This window comes from Hyperoodon ampullatus (assembly GCF_949752795.1).
Source record: "Hyperoodon ampullatus genome assembly, chromosome: 13".
NCBI classification, from domain to species: Eukaryota; Metazoa; Chordata; class Mammalia; order Artiodactyla; family Ziphiidae; genus Hyperoodon; species Hyperoodon ampullatus.
The window spans coordinates 18,719,629-18,738,833 of NC_136926.1; the positions used below are offsets into that span (position 1 = coordinate 18,719,629).

The window sequence follows — 19,205 nt, forward strand, 5'->3', positions numbered from 1 at the left end:
TGCTTTATTATTTATTAATTATTATTGTTATTCATTATTACAATAGATCCAGGGTTTCCTGGACTTTAATAATTCCTGCTCCACCTGTTCTCTTATATACTTAATATCTTTCTTTATACCAACATTTTTTAAAATCCTTAAATGAATATTTTTTGAAAAGGAAACTTGATAGAGAGTCTTAAATGGGGAATCAATAGCAATTGCACTAAATAGGAAGTATCTGCAAAAATAAATACAAAGAAAACAATGTTATAAAATTCTAGCTGGGGGACTTCCCTGGTGGCGCAGTGGTTAAGAATCTGCCTGCCAATGCAGGGGACACGGGTTCAAGCTCTGGTCCGGGAAGATCCCACATGGTACGGAGCAACTAAGCCCCTGAGCCACAACTACTGAGCCTGTGCTCTAGAGCCCGCGAGCCACAACTACTGAGCCCTTGTACCACAACTATTGAAACCTAGAGCCCGTGCTCCGCAATAAGAGAAGCCACCGCAATAAGAAGCCCGCGCACCGCAACGAAGAGTAGCCCCTGCTCGCGTCAACTAGAGAAAGCCCGCACACAGCAACGAAGACCCAACACAGCCCAAAATAAATAAATAAATTAATTAATTAAAAAAAAATTCTAGCTGGTATGGTTGCCCCACTGCCCTCTCTGTTTAAGTGAGAGATTAGCAGATGTTTAAAAAGGTGTTAAAGACAGACCAGTAGGGACTTCCCTGGTGGCGCAGTGGTTAAGAATCCACCTGCCAATGCAGGGAACACAGGTTCAAGCTCTGGTCCGGGAAGATCCCACATGCCGTAGAACAACTAAGCCCATGAGCCACAACTACTGAAGCCTGCGCGAATAGAGCCCTTGCTCCGCACAAGAGAAGCCACCGCAGTGAGAAGCCCGCGCACCACAGCGAAGAGTAGCCCCCGCTCGCCGCAACTAGAGAAAACCGGTGGGCAGCAACGAAGACCCAATGTACCCAAAAATCAATTAATTAATTAATTAATTTAGAAAAAACAGACAGACCAGCACCACATGGATACTTCCTCTTGGGCGTAATCAGACAAGTGAAGGTTAAAAGGAAAAGGAGATCGCCTGCTTGCAAGGTGATGCAAAGTTATTTAAAACATTCTCTCTTCCACCTAAAATCGTTTTCCAAAAGACCTGAAATCATCTGGTAGACCTCCAAATTCCCTCTCTAGTCCCCTTTAATTCATTTTCATTTTAAAGCTAAAATGAGTATGTCTCACACTTCCTCCCTGAAGCATGGGGGTATGGCAGAAGGGTGAACTCAATCCTACAGATGTAGGACGAGTGCTGCAGAGGGAGGTCTGCTCGGACCTCATGTGGCAGGTCTAAGATTCATGTTAAGTTTGCATTCTACTCCATAATACATTTGGTGTTGGTTGTGTTATAAAAACTCTATTTTAAATTACATTCACCCTTAATCTTTTCTCAGTCTCTAAGGGTAATTGACACTCCAGGAATATGTACCAGGTTTGTTCTGCAGTATTGTGTTCCTAGGTGGTTTTCAACCCCATCAAATACAATGTCTTTTTTTTTTTTTTTTTTGGCTGCACCATGCGGCTTGCGGGATCTTAGTTCCCTGACCAGGGATCAAACGCGGGGCATGGCAGTGAAAGCACTGGGTCCTAACCACTGGACCGCCAGGGAATTCCCTACAGTGTCCCCTTTATTTAAAAAAATTATAAAATTTTTAATAGTGCCCCTAATAATCCAGAAATAATTTCAAAGATAAAATAACCTAGCCACTTACACAGTTTTCAAAAAGAAGTCAGGAACTTCCCTGGTGGTCCAGTGGTTGGGACTTCATGCTTTCACTGCCAGAGGCTGGGGTTCAATCCTTGGCCAGAGAACTAAGATCCCGCAAGCCTCGCGGCGCGGCCAAAAAAAATTAAATAAAAATAATAAAAAAGAAGTCAGTTATAATGCTCTAACTATGACAAGAGAGAAAATTTTTAAAGGAGGTAATTAATAAATTTACTTGCAATATGCAAATATTCACACACAACTCTGCCTAGATCCTAAGAGGAAGTAGTTACTATTTGCCCCAATTATAAATAAGTTTGGACTTAATGGAATCTTGTCAATGCTTTTTCTTTATATCTGACGTTTTGAAATAAGATTCAGATCAATCTATTCATAGATACACATAGAAGCCCTATGAATGCAGACAGATGCTGAAGTGTTCCCTCAGTCACTCAACTATCACACGCAGCGTTGCCATTGGCAACACGGTTTTCTGAAATGATGAACCTTTTTTTTTTTTTTTTTTGCGGTATGCGGGCCTCTCACTGTTGTGGCCTCTCCCGTTGCGGACCACAGGCACTGGACGCGCAGGCTCAGCGGCCATGGCTCATGGGCCCAGCCGCTCCGCGGCATGTGGGATCCTCCCGGACCGGGGCACGAACCCGTATCCCCTGCATTGGCAGGCAGACTCTCAACCACTGCGCCACCAGGGAAGCCCTGAACCATTTTGTAAAATTCTGGATAAAGCAAAGTGTATCCTCCTTTGATTTACCTAGAAGTTTCATTCCTGAAAAAATACTTGACCCACCTTCCAAAATCCTGTTTATATGTTAACTAGAGTGGAGATCTAGGTGCTGATAACCATAAACAGTTTTCAGCTGCACGATGGTCAGGTGGGAAGTTTGATTCAAGCTGGTGCAGGACACAGGATAAGTCTTTATTAGGTCTCACGCGCTGTGAGACATCTAACATCTCTGGGATGTATCTGTTAAATGCCAATCATTGGGACAACCAAGAATGACCCACAGTTTTCCCCCACACCCCCTCAGGGTGGGTGCCACCCACACAGAGAACCCCGGGCATCCCCTTGGCTGTGTGGATCACCCTTTACCATGACCCTATTGGTGACTTTGAACATGTGCAGGGGACATGTGACCTGGAGATGCTGAGAAGCTCTGTGTCTTCCTTCGCCGCAGGGGCTGAAGATCAGTGTGCTCTGGACCCTGTACTATGGCATCCTCAGTGCTTTCGCGCCCGTGTACAGCTGGATCCTGGTGCTCCGGGGCCTGGTGGGCTTCGGGATCGGAGGGGTCCCCCAGTCGTAAGTAAAGACCCAGCTCTGGCCACCCAGCCAGGCAGCCAGTCAACTATGTTCATGGCCTCAGAGGGATGCAAAGATGGTACATACACTAGGGCTTCTGGTATCCAGGGGCTCCAATGGAGCCAGAGAATAGTGTCATTGTCAGTATTATAATGATTACCAACAGCAAAAGCAACACGGTAGCTGGAAGGTCGTAGATGTGAAATGATAATAAAAATAATAGAGCTAGCATTGATTGGACGTTTCTCTTTGACACAGCACAGCAGCCCCAGAAGATGTTGGGGGGGCATGTTGAATTAGTGCAGTCTCCACTTTACAGCTGAGAAAACTGAGTCTCAGCGGGTGAAATCATTTGCCCAAGTCACACAGGCTGCAGGTGGAACTAAGAACCTGAGTCTGTCCGCCTGTAACATCTGTGCCCTTAACTACGCTGCATGCTGCCTCTTACCCTCTTCTAACCTAACCAGGAGGCAGGGGATGGGGCTAATTATCTGTTAAGTTATGTGTTATTTTGTTGTTGCTGTTGTTAAGATGCTGAGAGTAGTCAGATTGTAGGAAGAAGTCACTGTCTCCTGGGAGACTGGGGAATCCTGAAGCAGAGGTTGGCAGGTGGTGGCAGGTGGGCCGAATCTGACCTGCTGACTGGGTCTCTAAATAAAGTTTTATTGGAACACAGCCGCACCATACATTTATGTATTATCTACGCCTGTTTTCATGCTACAGCAACAGAGTTGAGTTGTCTCAGTAGAGACTATATGGCCTGCAAACCTGACATATTTACTATTCAGCCCTTCATAGAAAAAGTGTGTTTAGGAATCCTCTGGCGGTCCAGTGGTTAGGACTCTGCACTTTCACTGCTGAGGGCCTGGGTTCCATCCCTAGTTGGGGAACTAAGATCCTGAAAGTGGCAGTGTGGCCAAAAAAAAAAAAAGTGTGTTGACCCCACTCTCAAGGATGATGATTAATAGCCAATATTTAGTGTTTATTAAGGAGCAGGTGCTGTTCTAAACAGTTTGTCCAGATTGTCTCATTTAATCCCCCAAATTTCCCTATGAGGTAGATTCTATTATTAACCCCATTTTACAGATAAAGAAACTGAGGCACAGAGAGGTAAAGTAACTTGCCCCAGGTGACACAGCTACAAGAGGCAGAGTTGGAATCTGAACCCACTCCCTCTAACTCCAGAGCCTGGGCTCTAACCGTTGCATTTTACTGCCCTGCTATGAAGGATTAAAAGGATTTGGAAAGACCCAGAGGAGACTGGGGAAGATGTAGGATATCTCATAGGAAGGGAATTTCATGAAAAGAGGAAGCTGTAGCTGAGTCTGAGGAAGGCTAATGGTCCAGTTCAGGTAGCTTGTTAGGCTGAGATACATGAGAATTGAAAACTGAGATGGGACAGGTAGACCAGGGCAAGCTTATTAAAGGTCTTGAATCCCAGGCCAAAGGGATTGTCTATAGACAGTGGGGAGCCACTGAAAGTTCTTGAGCAGGAGAGGTACTTTAAAAGTATTAATCTGGCAGTGGTGGGTTGGACAGGTTGGAGGTAAGGAACCCTACTGCAGTAATTGAGGAAAATTTTGCACAAGGACCAGGTGGTTCCTTTCTAGTTTATTCATTCATTCAACCAATATTTCTTGGGCTCCTGCTATGACGTGGGACAGTGCTACGTCCTGGGGGTACAGCAGTGAGCCATACAGGCACGGTCCCTGTTACAGGCTGGCATCCTGGGAAACAGACTGAGATAGAGATTTGTGTGGAAGAGGGGACCAGGATCAACACCTGTAAGGGAGTGAGAAAAACGGGGACGGGCAGAGGGAGAAGCTGAGTGGCAATGCGATTGTAACAGCTGATGGGGGCCTCAGCCAATCCTGTAGGGGTTCGGAAGCTGGGATGGCTTTTTAGGGTTGTTCCAAATTGAGGCATGGGGGCTGGGCCTTTGTATCAGCCACCTTGGATGTGGGCTGTCTGCAAGGAGGGAACATGACCTTGGGGAAGTCAGCTGTGTTTGTCCAAGGCAATTCCTGCAAGGGCCTCAGTTCTGAGCTCTTAGCAGGCAGTACTCCTGGTCATTCTAGAGGGACCGTATGCCTCAGCCCTGAAGGGGGAATCCAGGCGATGCATCACAGCATCCACTACAGTCCATTCCCTGGACCCTTTGGATGTGCTTGCATCGTATAGTAAGTTCACCCCATCTGGGAACAGCTCCTCCAGGATTCTGGTTGGTCTTTTCCCTGAAAAGACTTATAAAAGGATGGCTAGTGAGACAACCTACAGTCCCTGCTATGGCTGCTGGCCTCATGACTACAACTGATGTCTATTATTCTCTGCCCTCTGCCACCCATTCTAGATTCTCCTCACCTTTGGCTAGTACTTCTGCTGATCTAGATGAGGTCCCTTCTCAGGTCACGACTGCTGCTTGTCCATTTAACACCAAGATTGGGCAGGGGATTACCAAGAGATGTCCTGTGTATCACCTAGGTACCAAGTAGATAACAGTAATCCTACCGCCTCCTGATGCTTGGGACCAACTCCTGGGACAGAATGATGACTCTCTTTCATGGCTACTCGTTTCTTGACACAAGGAACCCAAAGTTACTAGGTGATAGCTGTTGCTTAAAGTTATTGGGATTCTTGCTGCATACCCTGGTGGAAGCATATTCTCTCTGGGAGCCAGGACCTCTAGACCCACAGAGCCTAGAAGATGCAGAATGGAGGAAGCTCACATCCCCCCAGGTGGGTCACTGGGAATGGTGGCAATGAAGGCCGCTTCTACTTCGACTCTTAGATTTCCAGAACCATGTCTTCTTTCTACACAGCACCATGTAATAATCATTGATTTAAGGGTATATTGTGTCCTAGAAGATAGTGCCCCGTCCTCACAGGGTATCATCTCCAAGCGGACACCTCCACGGCACCTACAAAAGGCTGCTCCATCACTCAGGCCAGCAGCTTCAGGGTGGCATGTTATGTGAAAGGACCAGTGGATTCCATGGTCATATACCCACTGCTGCATCTCCTTTGTTATACATCGGCTCCCTTGGTCCCATGCACTAGGGGATCCTGTGTCAACAGGTCACATCCTTGGAAAGCCCTCAGATACTAATGCTGCCTGAGACCCTGTGGGCAGGAAAGGCAAACCAATACCCAGAATATGTGCCATTTCCGGTCAAGATGAATCACTGCTTCTTCCCAAATGGAAGATGTCCAATGTAAGAAACTTGCCACCAAGTGACATGGGATGGTTCCATCCTGAGGGCTCCATGTTGGTCTCTGTTGCTGGCAGACTGGCTTTTTGGCAGCAGAAATGGCAAGATTGGCTCTGGTGGGTGAAGATTGGGGTGATGCACCACTGCAGCCCCTGCCCTCTGAGGGTCAACAGCTCAGTGATTGACTTCTTGAGCCTCTGGAGTGTCACGGTTTGGGGAGGCTGGGAGAGGTGATCTCAAAGGAGAATGCTAATACTGAAGCAGGGTGCTTGGATCATGGGCTCCAAAACCAGGCTACCCTGGCCCTGTCACATAATAGCTGTGCATCCTTAGGCAAGTCATTAAGCCTTTCTACACCTCAGTTTTCTCATCTCTAAAATGGGGATAATAACATACCTACCCCATGGGTCACTTAGAATGTTAAATGGCAACGCATGTGAAGTGCCCAGGACAGTGGCTAGCAGACACTCAAAAAATGTCAGCACGCAGCTCGTCTGCTGAAGGCTTTGGTAAGAGGCTCAGGCATCAGTGAGATGGACGATGGACTCGGTGTATAATTATGGAAACAACAAATATGGAGGAAAGGAGATGTGAGAATATGGACTTAGCACAGGGACAAATCCAGACTGTCTGCCACTTAGAGGCTCTCAGTTCAACTCCGTCCTTCCCTCCCTTTTTCATTATTGATCTTCCAGGGCTGTGCATTTGACATGGACTCCTGGATCTGGGATGAGCTTAAAAACCACTGGAGCCTAAAGCAGAGGCCCTTAAACCAAGCCCATTAATCTGGGCTGGCAGGGCTTGTGGCCAATGTGCTCCACTTCTGGCCTGACTCCACGAATTCCTGTAGTTATAGCCACTGTCCCATTCATTCATGAGCCATTCATTGACTAGGGGACCATTTTCCCCTCATGCTGGAAGGAATGAGATCACAGAGGTACACATTAAATTCCTTTCCCAGGGATGCTCGGGGAGATGACAACAGAACAGCCTCCAAACAGCCCCCTGGATTTTCTTTCCATATGACGAAAGGGAAAGGAACCAGGGATTCAGAATGTCCACAGTGATTCTTTTTCAAGATGGTGCCGTGAGAAACGCTCTTTTCTACGTCCTCTTCTTCCACATTTTCTGGAAATGACATAAAACGTATAAGAGGTAAATCTTGAAGAGTGCTGGAAAGCAAGAAAAAGGCGCTATCAGCAGAACAGAAATTTTGAGGAACCTCTGGAAGACTGTAAGATGGGATTCCAATGGTAGAATAACTAGAGGAGAGAAAAAAAAACATCCCCTAAAACTGTGAAGGGAAGAGATCTTCAAGCAGAGAGTACAGGACACCAGGGAAATAAAATTAAGGACACAGAGCAGCTGGAAGGGCCTTTACCCCCTTACCTGATGTCGTGAGGGTTCTGAGCTTGCCTACCTGCTCCCTTCCCCCACACCCCAAATGTCATGCCTCCCCATTTAGCTGTTCATTTACTTAATGCTGCTATAGCCCTTCTGTCTGTTTATTGAGCTATTACTGCATTCCAGGCACATGACCATTTTAAACCCACAAAACCTTAAGACGTAGATATGATTACCTCCATTTTACAGGTAAGAAAACTGAGGCTTTAAAGCAGTAACATGTGTAAGGTCACACGGTTAGTAAAAGGAGGGCAAATAAAAACCACGAACAAAATTACAGAAGAGGGACTTCCCTGGTGGTCCAGTGGTTAAGACCCAGCACTTCCATTGCAGGGGGCACGGGTTTGATCCCTGGTTGGGAAACTAAGATCCTGCATACCGGGTGGCGAGGCCCCCCCAAAAAAAATTACAGAAGAGATATTTAGCCACCCAAGAGACTCACTGGTTCCCCAGCACTTTCACGCCAGCTACTTACATAAAAATAATCATGTCTTAATTATGCAAAGCTCTTATCTAGTTATAAAAATGGCTCCCCTAAGTTCATTATTTGGAAACATTTAGTCAAAGATATTTTTGTGTAATTAAATGTAACTAAGAGTTTCCATTCATTCAGAAGGACTTTTACCCAGTTGTGCCACCTCACAAAACCAAGTGAATAAGATTTTGCTATATAATTGTTAAAAGCTCAACAATCAGAAGTCCTTATAATGTACTCAAATTTTTAGTATAAATACAAATTATATTATTAAAATTTTTAAATTGAAAAAATGTTTTTCTTTCAGTTTTATTTTTATTATTATTTTTTTTATTTTATTTATTTTATTTTTTATTTTTGCGGTACGTGGGCCTCTCACTGTTGTGGCCTCTCCCGTTGCGGAGCACAGGCTCCGGACGCGCAGGCTCAGCGGCCATGGCTCACGGGCCCAGCCGCTCCGTGGCATGTGGGACCTTCCCAGACCGGGGCACGAACCCGTGTCCCCTGCATCGGCAGGCGGACTCTCAACCACTGCGCCACCAGGGAAGCCCTCTTTCAGTTTTATTGAGATGGAATTGACATACAGCACTGTATAAGTTTTTTTTGTTTTGTTTTGTTTTGTTTTTTTGTGGTACGTGGGCCTCTCACTGTTGCGGCCTCTCCTGTTGCAGAGCACAGGCTCCGGACGCGCAGGCTCAGCGGCCATGGCTCACAGGCCCAGCCGCTCCGCGGCATGTGGGATCTTCCCAGACTGGGGCACGAACCTGTGTCCCCTGCATTGGCAGGCGGACTCTCAACCACTGCGCCACCAGGGAAGCCCAGCACTGTATAAGTTTAAGGTGTACAGTGTAATGACATATATCTTGCAAATGATTAACACAGTAAGGTTAGCTAACATCCACCAATTCATATAGAAATTATATTGTTAATAAGGAACCCATCCCTCTGCCCTAATTTTTGCCTTTCTAACTCCTCCTCTCCCTTTATTTCTTCTTTCTTTTCTCTCTTCCCTCAAAGTAGGTGTTCACATTGGTCTTTGGTGACAACAATAACAGTAGTGATGGTGATAATAATGTCAGTGGAGTGCTAGCCGGGTGCGGGGCCCATGCTAAGCTCTCCCTTCACACTACCTCTTGTCCATTGGACAACCCTACTATCCCCATTTTACAACTCAGAAAACTAAGGCTCAGAGATCCTGAGGGATTTGCTTAAGGTCAGATGGTTTTTAAGTGGAATGTAGAGTTACCTTTTGCTTTGTAACAAACCACCCCAACACTTGTGGCTTAAAATGGTAACAATTTATTTAACTCATGATACTGCAGTTCGGCCATTTGCTCGTTCTGGTCTCTGCAGGGCTTTTACTCTTGTGTCTTTTGTCTGCTGGTGAGTTGGATGGGGACTGGCTAGGCTACTATGGCCACAGCTGACTCACCCCTGCTCCACAAGCCTCTCACCTGCCTTCCCCTTTGGTAACCATAAGTTTCTTTTCTATGTCTCAGTCTGTTTTTGTTTCGTATATAAGTTCATTTGCACCTTTTTTTTTTTTTTTTTTTTTTTTTTTTTGCGGTATGCGGGCCTCTCACTGTTGTGGCCTCTCCTGTTGTGGAGCACAGGCTCCGGACGCGCAGGCTCAGCGGCCATGGCTCACGGGCCCAGCTGCTCCACGGCATGTGGGATCTTCCTGGACCGGGCCACGAACCCATGTCCCCTGCATCGGCAGGCGGACTCTCAACCACTGCACCACCAGGGAAGCCCTGCGCCTTTTTTTAAAATGCCACATATAAGCGATATCATATGATATTTGTCTTTCTCTGTCTGACTCACTTCACTTAGTATGGTAATCTCTAGGTCCATCCATGCTGCTGTAAGTGGCATTGTTTCATTCTTTTTTATGACTGAGTAATATTCTATTGTATAAATATACCACATCTTCTTTATCCATTCCTCTGTCGGTGGACATTTAGGTTGCTTCCATGTCTTGGCTATTGTAAATAGTGCTGCAATGAACATTGGGGTGTATGTATCTTTTTGGATTATGGTTTTCTCTGGGTATATGTCCAGGAGTGTGATTGAAGGACCATAGGGTACCTCTATTTTTAGTTTTTTAAGGAACCTCCATGCTGTTCTCCACAGTGGCTGTACCAATTTACATTCCCACACGAAGGAAGAGACTTTAATCCAAGCAAAAGAGTTAAATGTAACTTTATCATTACGGACAATACATTTTTGTTTTAGAAAATGCAAATCAGCACCAAAAAATAATAATCACCTCTAACTGCACATACTGCCTCAAAAAAATATACAAGACACAGGTTGGCACCAGGGCAGATAGGTTATTATTTCCAGTAGAGGGTGCTGTGTATTTCAGCAGAAATGCCACTTACCTTTGAGGTGGAAGCCTGCCCTACCTGGCATCCTACGAGTGAGTGTTTTAGCCGCTCTTAAAGATGAATACCCCAGGTAGCTGCCCACCTGTTCTGTCTTGAGGCCTGTCTCAGAAGTTGCTTCAGATTGGTGTCTAGAATAAACTTGCTCACAGGTCTGTCCTTGGCGCTGCTCTTTCCCGCAAAGACCAAGCAGAAATGCCAGACGGAGATCACAGGTCATTTCCTTCCCAGGCATGTGATCCAAATGGCAAATCTCTAACTGCCAAGTGCTGTAAATGCGATTATTTGCAGTGGGGAATTATTTGTGCCCGTATCAGCTGCTTCTTGGCATTGCTAATTTCATTGCTTATTCTTCAGCTTTTCAATGTGATTGTAATAATCCCCATACTTTGGGTGAAGCTCAAGCTACTCTTTCTCATCATGAACTGCTATAAATAATGGCCAAATGTGGGGTGCAACAATGACAGGAAAAGATGTTCCTTGTGGCATAGGTTGCAAAAATAAGAAATTGAAAACGATCTAAGTATTAATTAATAGGGTCACGGCTATTAAAAAATAATCTGGTAGCTCTACATAGATTACTATGGAAAGATTTCCAGACTGTCTTATCAGGAGCAGATCCTGACACAGAAATTCAAAAGCAAGGAGTTTCCTCTGGGAGACACTGCAACACATTCTCCAAATTGCCCTGTTCGAGGGACGAGGCAACTGTCATTTGTTAAGAGCTGCTCCTGGGAAGTTTAAATTCCTTGGCACTTCTGGTCTGCCACATGGGTTGGCAAAGTAAGCTTTAATGACCAGAGAAAGCACTCAGGGAAGAGGTGTGAGTGCTGGCAATTGGAAGTTGGATTGACATAGCCAGAAGTGGTAAGAATCGGGGCATTTGTATGGGTGGAGTGCTGGCAGTATGCTGCATGTGTGAGAAGAAGGAAGGAAGGAAGGAAGGGAGGGAGGGAGGGAAGGAGGGAGGGAGGAAGGGAGGGGAAGGGAAGGAGGGGAAGGGAAAAAAAGAGAAAGATACTATGTTGTTTAAATTTATTATTACTGTTATTATTATATAATTAATTCCAGCATATATTCCCCATAGTGTACATTTCGTACCTGTGACTCATTTATTTGCAGCTCGAGTTTGTGCCTCTTCACGTCCTTCACCTAATTCTCTGCTCGCCTCCCCTCCCCACGGCCCCAGGAACCACCTGTCTATTCTCTGTACTGTATCTGTGACTCTGTTTCTGTCTTGTTATATTTGTTCATTTGTTTTGGTTTTTAGATTCCACATGTGAGTGAAATCATACAGCATTTGTCTTTCTCTGTCTGACTTATTTCTCTTAGCATAATACCCTCTAGGTTCATCCATGTTGTCGCAAATGGCAAGATTTCATTCTTTTTTGTGGTTGATATTCTACTGTGTATGTATTGATATAAATGCCACATCTTCTTTATCCATTTATCTGTTGATGGACACTTAGGTTGCTTCCACATCTTGGCTACTGTAAAGCTGCAATGAACATAGGGGTGTACATGTCTTTTTGAATTAGTGTTTTCATTTTCTTCAGATGAATACCCAGGAGTGGAATTGCTGGCATATGGTAGTTCTATTTTTAATTTTTTGAGGCACCTCCATACTGTTTTCCATAGTGGCTGCACCAATTTACATTCCTACCAACAGTGCACGAGGGTTCTCTTTTCCTACATCCTTGCCAACGCTTGTTATTTGTTGTCTTTTTGATGATAGCCATTCTGACAGGTGTGAGGTGATAGCTCATTGTGGGGTTTTTTTTTGTTTGTTTGTTTTTGCCGTACACGGGCCTCTCACTGTTGTGGCCTCTCCCGCTGCGGAGCACAGGCTCCGGACGTGCAGGCTCAGCAGCCATGGCCCACGGGCCCAGCTGCTCCGCGGCATGTGGGATCTTCCCGGACCGGGGCACAAACCCGTGTCCCCTGCATCGGCAGGCAGACTCTCAACCACTGTGCCACCAGGGAAGCCCTCATTGTGGTTTTGATTTGCATTTCCCTGATGATTTGTGATGTTGAACATCTTTTCGTGCACCTGTTGCCATCCGTTATGTCTTAAATGTCTATTCAGTTTTAAATTTATATATTCATTTACACAGAAAAGGGGCTGGAAGGTTGCAAAGCAAACTGCTATTAGTCATGGCTTTGGGGAAGGGGAATGGAAGCAGGGGTAAGGAGGAAGAGGAAAATTCATCATAAACTCTGTATTCTTGCATATTGCTAAATTATTTACAGTGAGAATGCATTCATGTACTAATTCTGTGCCTAAAAAAGAAAAAAAGACTGCATGTTGTAAGTTCATTATAAAAACAAATCCTTGACATCTAAGGACAGGATTAGCTTTGCCCTTAGAATATGCTACTGCAGGGCTTCCCTGGTGGCGCAGTGGTTGAGAGTCCGCCTGCTGATGCAGGGGACACGGGTTCGTGCCCCGGTCTGGGAGGATCCCACATGCCGCGGAGCGGCTGGGCCCGTGAGCCATGGCCGCTGAGAGGCCACAGCAGTGAGAGGCCCGCGTACCACAAACAAAACAAAACAAAACAAAAAAAACAAACAAAAAAAAAGAATATGCTACTGCACATTTTTTTCATGGTTAGTAATTTGATTTTAATTTGGTGGGGAAAATGTAAACATGCTTCTTATTTTATTATCAGTATTGATGTTTTTAAAATAATATAAGCACACCATTTGGAGAATAGAATACAATTTCAAAGTCATTCATGGTAATCACTGTAATCTTTTACAACCACTGCAGTTGGTCTCCATTCTCAGAGCTGAGTGAATGAAATTCCTCGTGGTTTTTGTTGAGAGAGGCACTTGTAGGACTATGTATTGGAACAACTTTTTAGGAACCACTTTGATGATATATATCAAAAGCCTTAAAATGTGTACCCTTTGACTCAAATTCTTTTACAGGAATCTACCCTAAGGAAACCACATGCAAACAAAGATTTAAGACGAAGGATGCTTATTGAAGTATTGTTTATAATTGTGAAACCACCCAAATAGGGAAGCGAGTGATGGGCTGCATAATATAGACAGACCTAGGTTAAAATTTTGGCTCTTCTACTGACCAACTTACTAGCTACGTGATCCTGGTCAAATAACAACTTATCTGACACAGATATAAAGATGAAAATAGGGATTAAAGATAGACACACACAATGGGAATTATAATTACCTACCCCATTGACTTGCAGCATTTATTGAGTGAGATAATTCATGTAAAATATCTAGAAGAATGTTTGGGCACATAGTAGATCCTCAATAAAAGGTAGCTATTATTAAGGAAAATATGGTTCATGAATATGATAGAATATATGTGTGTAAGAGGATTTAAAATGGCATGGAAATACTATTTATAAAGTCAATAAAAATAGGGTTCAGAATTCTTGAATATGATCTCAGATAGGGGTTCAAACAGAGAGACAGAGAGATGAAGAAAAGAGAAAGAGAAAGGGAGAGACAGAACACCAAAACAGAGAGAGAGGATTTACTAAAACGAACTGTGAAGTAAGACTAAATGACATTGACTTTTTCTCCATGCTTTTCTCTACATAGAGTATATCTGAACTACTAAAGCTCTAGCTATCCCTCTGAGGCTCCTGAGAATTCTTCCTTCTCTGGACAGAGGCATCTTTTATCATAACCCTAAGAAAGACTTTTACCAGTGATAGAACTACTTCTAAATCTTCACGGTATTGCTGAAGCCAACATTTAAAAAGATAGATGCTTTGCAGGGAAAGGTGTCATGGGTTGGGTTTCATAGAAGCAGACTGAGGCAGAGATTTTTGTACAGGTAATTTATTCAGGGAATGCTCTCAGGAGGAGCCTGTAAAAGAGTGAAAGAGGCAAGAAAGGTGAAGGGAAGAAATTAAGCAAGGATATGGTTTCAGGTGACATCTAGACTCAGCTTGATCCCATAGGGAGCTCTGGAGTATTCATTGTCTCATAGGGTCTGTCCCACCTTGAGGCAGGGAATGAGCCTTTTGTACCCAGCACTAGTCTTCAGCCTGCCCTGGAGAGAAAGGGCATAACTCCCAGATATCTCTGCAGTGAGGCAACTCCAATTACTCAAAAGCAATCCTAAGAGAGGGTTGCAGGTATGAGCCGTTAGAAGCAGCATCTGGTAGGTGGGCCCCATGATCTAGTAAAGGGATCCCAGGAGATCTAGATGCACCATCTGCCTCAAAAGGGTTAATGGAAATAAGCCTCCCTCTACCTCTCCTCCGTTATGAGGAGCCAGGAGAGTAAGTAACATGAGGTCATCTAGTAGCTCGGTTGTCTGGCTTAGGTGGGAGATGAGGGGAAAGAGAAGGGCTTATCTTCCTAGCACAATGGAAGGGAGCATGGGGAGTAGTTTAGAAGTTTCCTTTTCTTCCCAGCATGCCCATTAGCTGAGCAAGTGAAAGGGAGGGGAGGAGGATGTGGAGGTAGATGGAGCAGGCAGCCAATATGGTTGTGACATTGGTTACATTGAGTAAACAAGTGAATTGATTGAGCAGATGGGAAATATTTTGAGGATAATGAGACACAGAATTCTCAATGTTGGAAAAGAAAATTACAAAAATGGAAATTTAAAGGTTAGAAAGAATCCTAAGGCGTTGGACTGGTACTGAGAGTATCAGTATGAACTCATTGCTTTTAAAAATACATATACACAGATAGATATGGAAATAGATATAGATGTATGGTGTGCATGTGGGAAGAGAGAGAGAGAGAGAAATAGAGACACCCAGAGAAAGGATGGATGAAGAGATGATAGATAGATAGATAGATGATAGATCTCTTAGCTGTGTCCACTGTGAGGGCTCAGAAGCAATGGAAACCCCCATAGCAATGAGCACACTGAGCACTCAGATCTTGGGGTTTTTTTTTGTTTTTGGGGTTTTTTTTTGCGGTACACTGGCCTCTCACTGCTGTGGCCTCTCCTGTTGCGGAGCACAGGCTCCGGACGCGCAGGCTCAGCGACCATGGCTCACGGGCCCAGCCACTCCACGACATGTGGGATCCTCCTGGACCGGGGCACGTACCCGCGTCCCCTGCATCGGCAGGCGGATTCTCAACCACTGCGCCACCAGGGAAGCCCAGATCTTGGTTTCTAAACACCATCTTCTGCCAAAAGGAACCAGGACTTCTTAGAAAAATGGCTGACCCCATGGTTGGGGCAAAGAAAGTACTAGATGAGCCTGGACATCTTTTTGTACAAGAAAGTAAGAAAGAGCTCAAGGAATGATGGAGACATGTCTAAAAGACATAGGTATCAGCTTGAAAGGGCTTCCACTGACCAGATCTGGGACAGTCTGAGCATCAAAATAATAAAGGCAGTAATGGATTACAACCCATTGAATAAAACAGGAATCCACAAGTCCATACTGATGAATGGATAGGTGGGTAGGTAGATAGATAGATGAGACAGGAGAAAAGAAAGCTCTTCCTTACAGTAGAATGTCAACCAATAAATGTAGAAGGAGTTATGGAAATAATAAATACAATTTGTCATCATAGTGGTGGTTGGTTCAGGCAGAAATAGTCAAAAGATGGAATGCTAAAGCTGGTGAGTAGAGGTTCTGTGGGGAGCAGGATATTGACATAATCTCTGAATGTTCCCCATAAAGTACTTCTTAATGGAAAATTGATAACTTTAGGATGGAAATATCTATCAGAAAACTTGACCTGGTGATGAAAGTTAATATCACCAATGACGGGACTACTTGACATCATGTCCCCAGTGTGGGGCACTGGGAAGAGTTCAGCATCATTTCTGTGAGGTTCTTGCCAAGAAGACATGGGCTGAGTCTAGTCACAAGGAGACATCAGATGGACCCGGGATGAGGGGCATCCTGCCATATGAAAGGCCTCTTCTCCAAGACTATTCAGGACTTGAGTGATAGGGAAAATCTAAGGAATGGTTCTAGATTGAAGTTGCCCATCATCCCACCACTCTTTTTTCACCTACATTTACTGGGTTTTGGGGAGCACTCAATGATAGTAGGTACTAAATTTGAGAATCATGTGGGGTGGTGGGGGGGGGAGTTGGTTAAAAATGCTGATGCCAGGACCCCACCCCTGAGAGTCTGTTTGTGAAGGTCTGGTATGGACCCTGGGGATCTGCATATTTAGCCATCATCCCCAGAAATCCTGATGTAAGTGGTCCACAGACCACCCTTGGAGGAAAGTTGGCCGAGAAATTCAGAAAACCATAGCAATCTTCCCACTCGGTCCCGACCTTAACGCCCTTTCTGTCTTTTGCATTCCCAGGGTGACGCTGTATGCTGAGTTCCTTCCCATGAAAGCCAGAGCTAAGTGTATTTTGCTGATTGAGGTAAGGAGGATGGTCTGGGATCCTGGATATTACTCAGTCTCTGAGCAGGAGATTCCCAGATGTCTGAGCCATAGGACAAGGAAAAGGGGTTTAAGAAAAATATAACAGATCCATTATGCAAGGATTTAAATGGATCATTTATGTTGATTTCAACATGGTTGTTTTGCAATATGGATAAATTCTTCCATTGACAAGAAATTCAATCTACCACCCCTGAAAAAAAATGGTAGCAGGCAGGCAGTATGTCCTTCCTGAACTAGAAATGACTTTTATCTGAAAGTTGGTGCTGAACATTGTAGCTTGAGTGGACTAAACTCCTGCCCCCCCGACCAGACTGACTCGTGTCTTGTGTGAGATTGCTATTCATGGCCACGTCTGTGGTCAGTAGGCTGCCTTAAAGCTCTCTTGGACCATCCAGTCCCTCTCAAGCCCTCCCTCTGCCAGGGTCTTGTGACCCATTTTCCAACCATGATCTGGAAGATCTCAGGGCAAATACATAGCTGCCCAACAGCCCTCCTCCATGCAGTGGCCGTATTATTTGTCCCTGCTGGACACTGAGGTCCACAGTCACGACTGTCCCTAATCACAATGATTACATGACAGTATTGATCACACTGACCCCACAGCCCAACTTAACCATCCTGACTGTGTCTACCCCTGACCAATCAGGGTGGTAGTCAGCTGGTCCACACTGGTATGGATGAACCAGTTTAAATATTGAAATGCATCTGCCAGCTGATCCTGAGCCCTGACTGGCCCTCATTGCCTGACACCCTGTCCTTTCTAAGGACTCCCTAGAGCTTCCCATGATGCAGCAACTAAAGTCTGGTGAGGGTTGAAGGGGTGTGTGACCAGGGTTCATTCTGATTTGCCAATATTGTATGGTGTCCACTCTGATTGGCCAGTGCTATAAATTGTTAGCCATTTTGACTGTCCCACTGGTTGTCAGCAATTGAAATGGACTGTGGTTACTTTAAGTGAAAGGGGATTTAGGAAGGCTCTTGGGGGCTCCCAGATGGAGAAGATGAAGGACGATGTTTTGGGATGGACAATGGTTGTAGACTCAAGGTTGCAGCAGGAAACAACATACTCACATTAGGATAATTTGAAGAGGGTTTCTGTTCTTTTTTTTTTAAATTTAATTTTATTATTTATACAGCAGGTTCTTATTAGTTATCTATTTTATACATATTAGTGTATATATGTCAATCCCAATCTCCCAATTCATCCCCCCACCACCACCCCAGCTTTCCCCCCTTGGTGTCCGTACATTTGTTCTCTATATCTGTGTCTCTATTTCTGCCTTGCAAACCGGTTCATCTGTAGCATTTTTCTATATTTCACATGTATGCGTTAATATATGATATTTGTTTTTCTCTTTCTGACTTACTTCACTCTGTATGACAGTCTCTGGGTCCATCCACGTCTCTACAAATGACCCAATTTTGTTCCTTTTTATGGCTGAGTAATATTCCATTGTATATATGTGACACATCTTCTTTATCCATTCGTCTGTCGATGGACATTTAGGTTGCTTCCATAACCTGGCTATTGTAAATAGTGCTGCAATGAACATTGGGGTGCATGTGTCTTTTTGAATTATGGTTTTCTCTGGGTATATGCCCAGTAGTGGGATTGCTGGGTCATATGGTAATTCTATGTTTAGTTTTTTAAGGAACCTCCATACTGTTCTCCATAGTGGCTGTATCAATTTACATTCCAACCAACAGTCAAGAGGGTTCCCTTTTCTCCACACCCTCTCCAGCATTTGTTGTTTGTACATTTTCTGATGATACCCATTCTAACCAGTGTGAGGTGATACCTCATTGTAGTTTTTTTTTTTTTTTTTTTTTGTGGTACGCGGGCCTCTCACCGTTGTGGCCTCTCCCGTTGCGGAGCACAGGCTCCGGACGCGCAGGCTCAGCAGCCATGGCTCACGGGCCCAGCCGCTCCGCGGCATATGGGATCCTCCCAGACCGGGGCACGAACCCGTATCCCCTGCATCGGCAGGCGGACTCTCAACCACTGCGCCACCAGGGAGGCCCCTCATTGTAGTTTTGATTTGCATTTCTCTAATAATTAGTGATGTTGAGCAGCTTTTCATGTGCCTCTTGCCCATCTGTATGTCTTCTTTGGAGAAATGTCTATTTAGGCCTTCTGCCCATTTTCTGATTTGGTTGGTTGTTTTTTTAATATTGAGCTGCATGAGCCGTTTATGTATTTTGGAGATTAATCCTTTGTCCATTGATTTGTTTGCAAATATTTTCTCCCATTCTGAGGGTTGTCTTTTCGTCTTGTTTATACTTTCCTTTG

At 44.7% G+C, this 19,205-nt stretch overlaps 1 protein-coding gene across 1 annotated transcript in view; it reads left to right on the forward strand.

Moving 5' to 3' along the window:
- SVOP (SV2 related protein) overlaps positions 1 to 19,205 on the forward strand; it is a gene marked incomplete at both ends in the record, with an annotated part of 83,377 nt that overhangs the window by 32,539 nt on the left and 31,633 nt on the right. The window contains 2 exons of the mRNA XM_079717346.1: positions 2,953 to 3,077; positions 16,829 to 16,892. Of these exons, the coding sequence (XP_079573472.1) occupies positions 2,953 to 3,077; positions 16,829 to 16,892 (189 nt within the window). The remainder of the gene's footprint in view (positions 1 to 2,952; positions 3,078 to 16,828; positions 16,893 to 19,205) is intronic.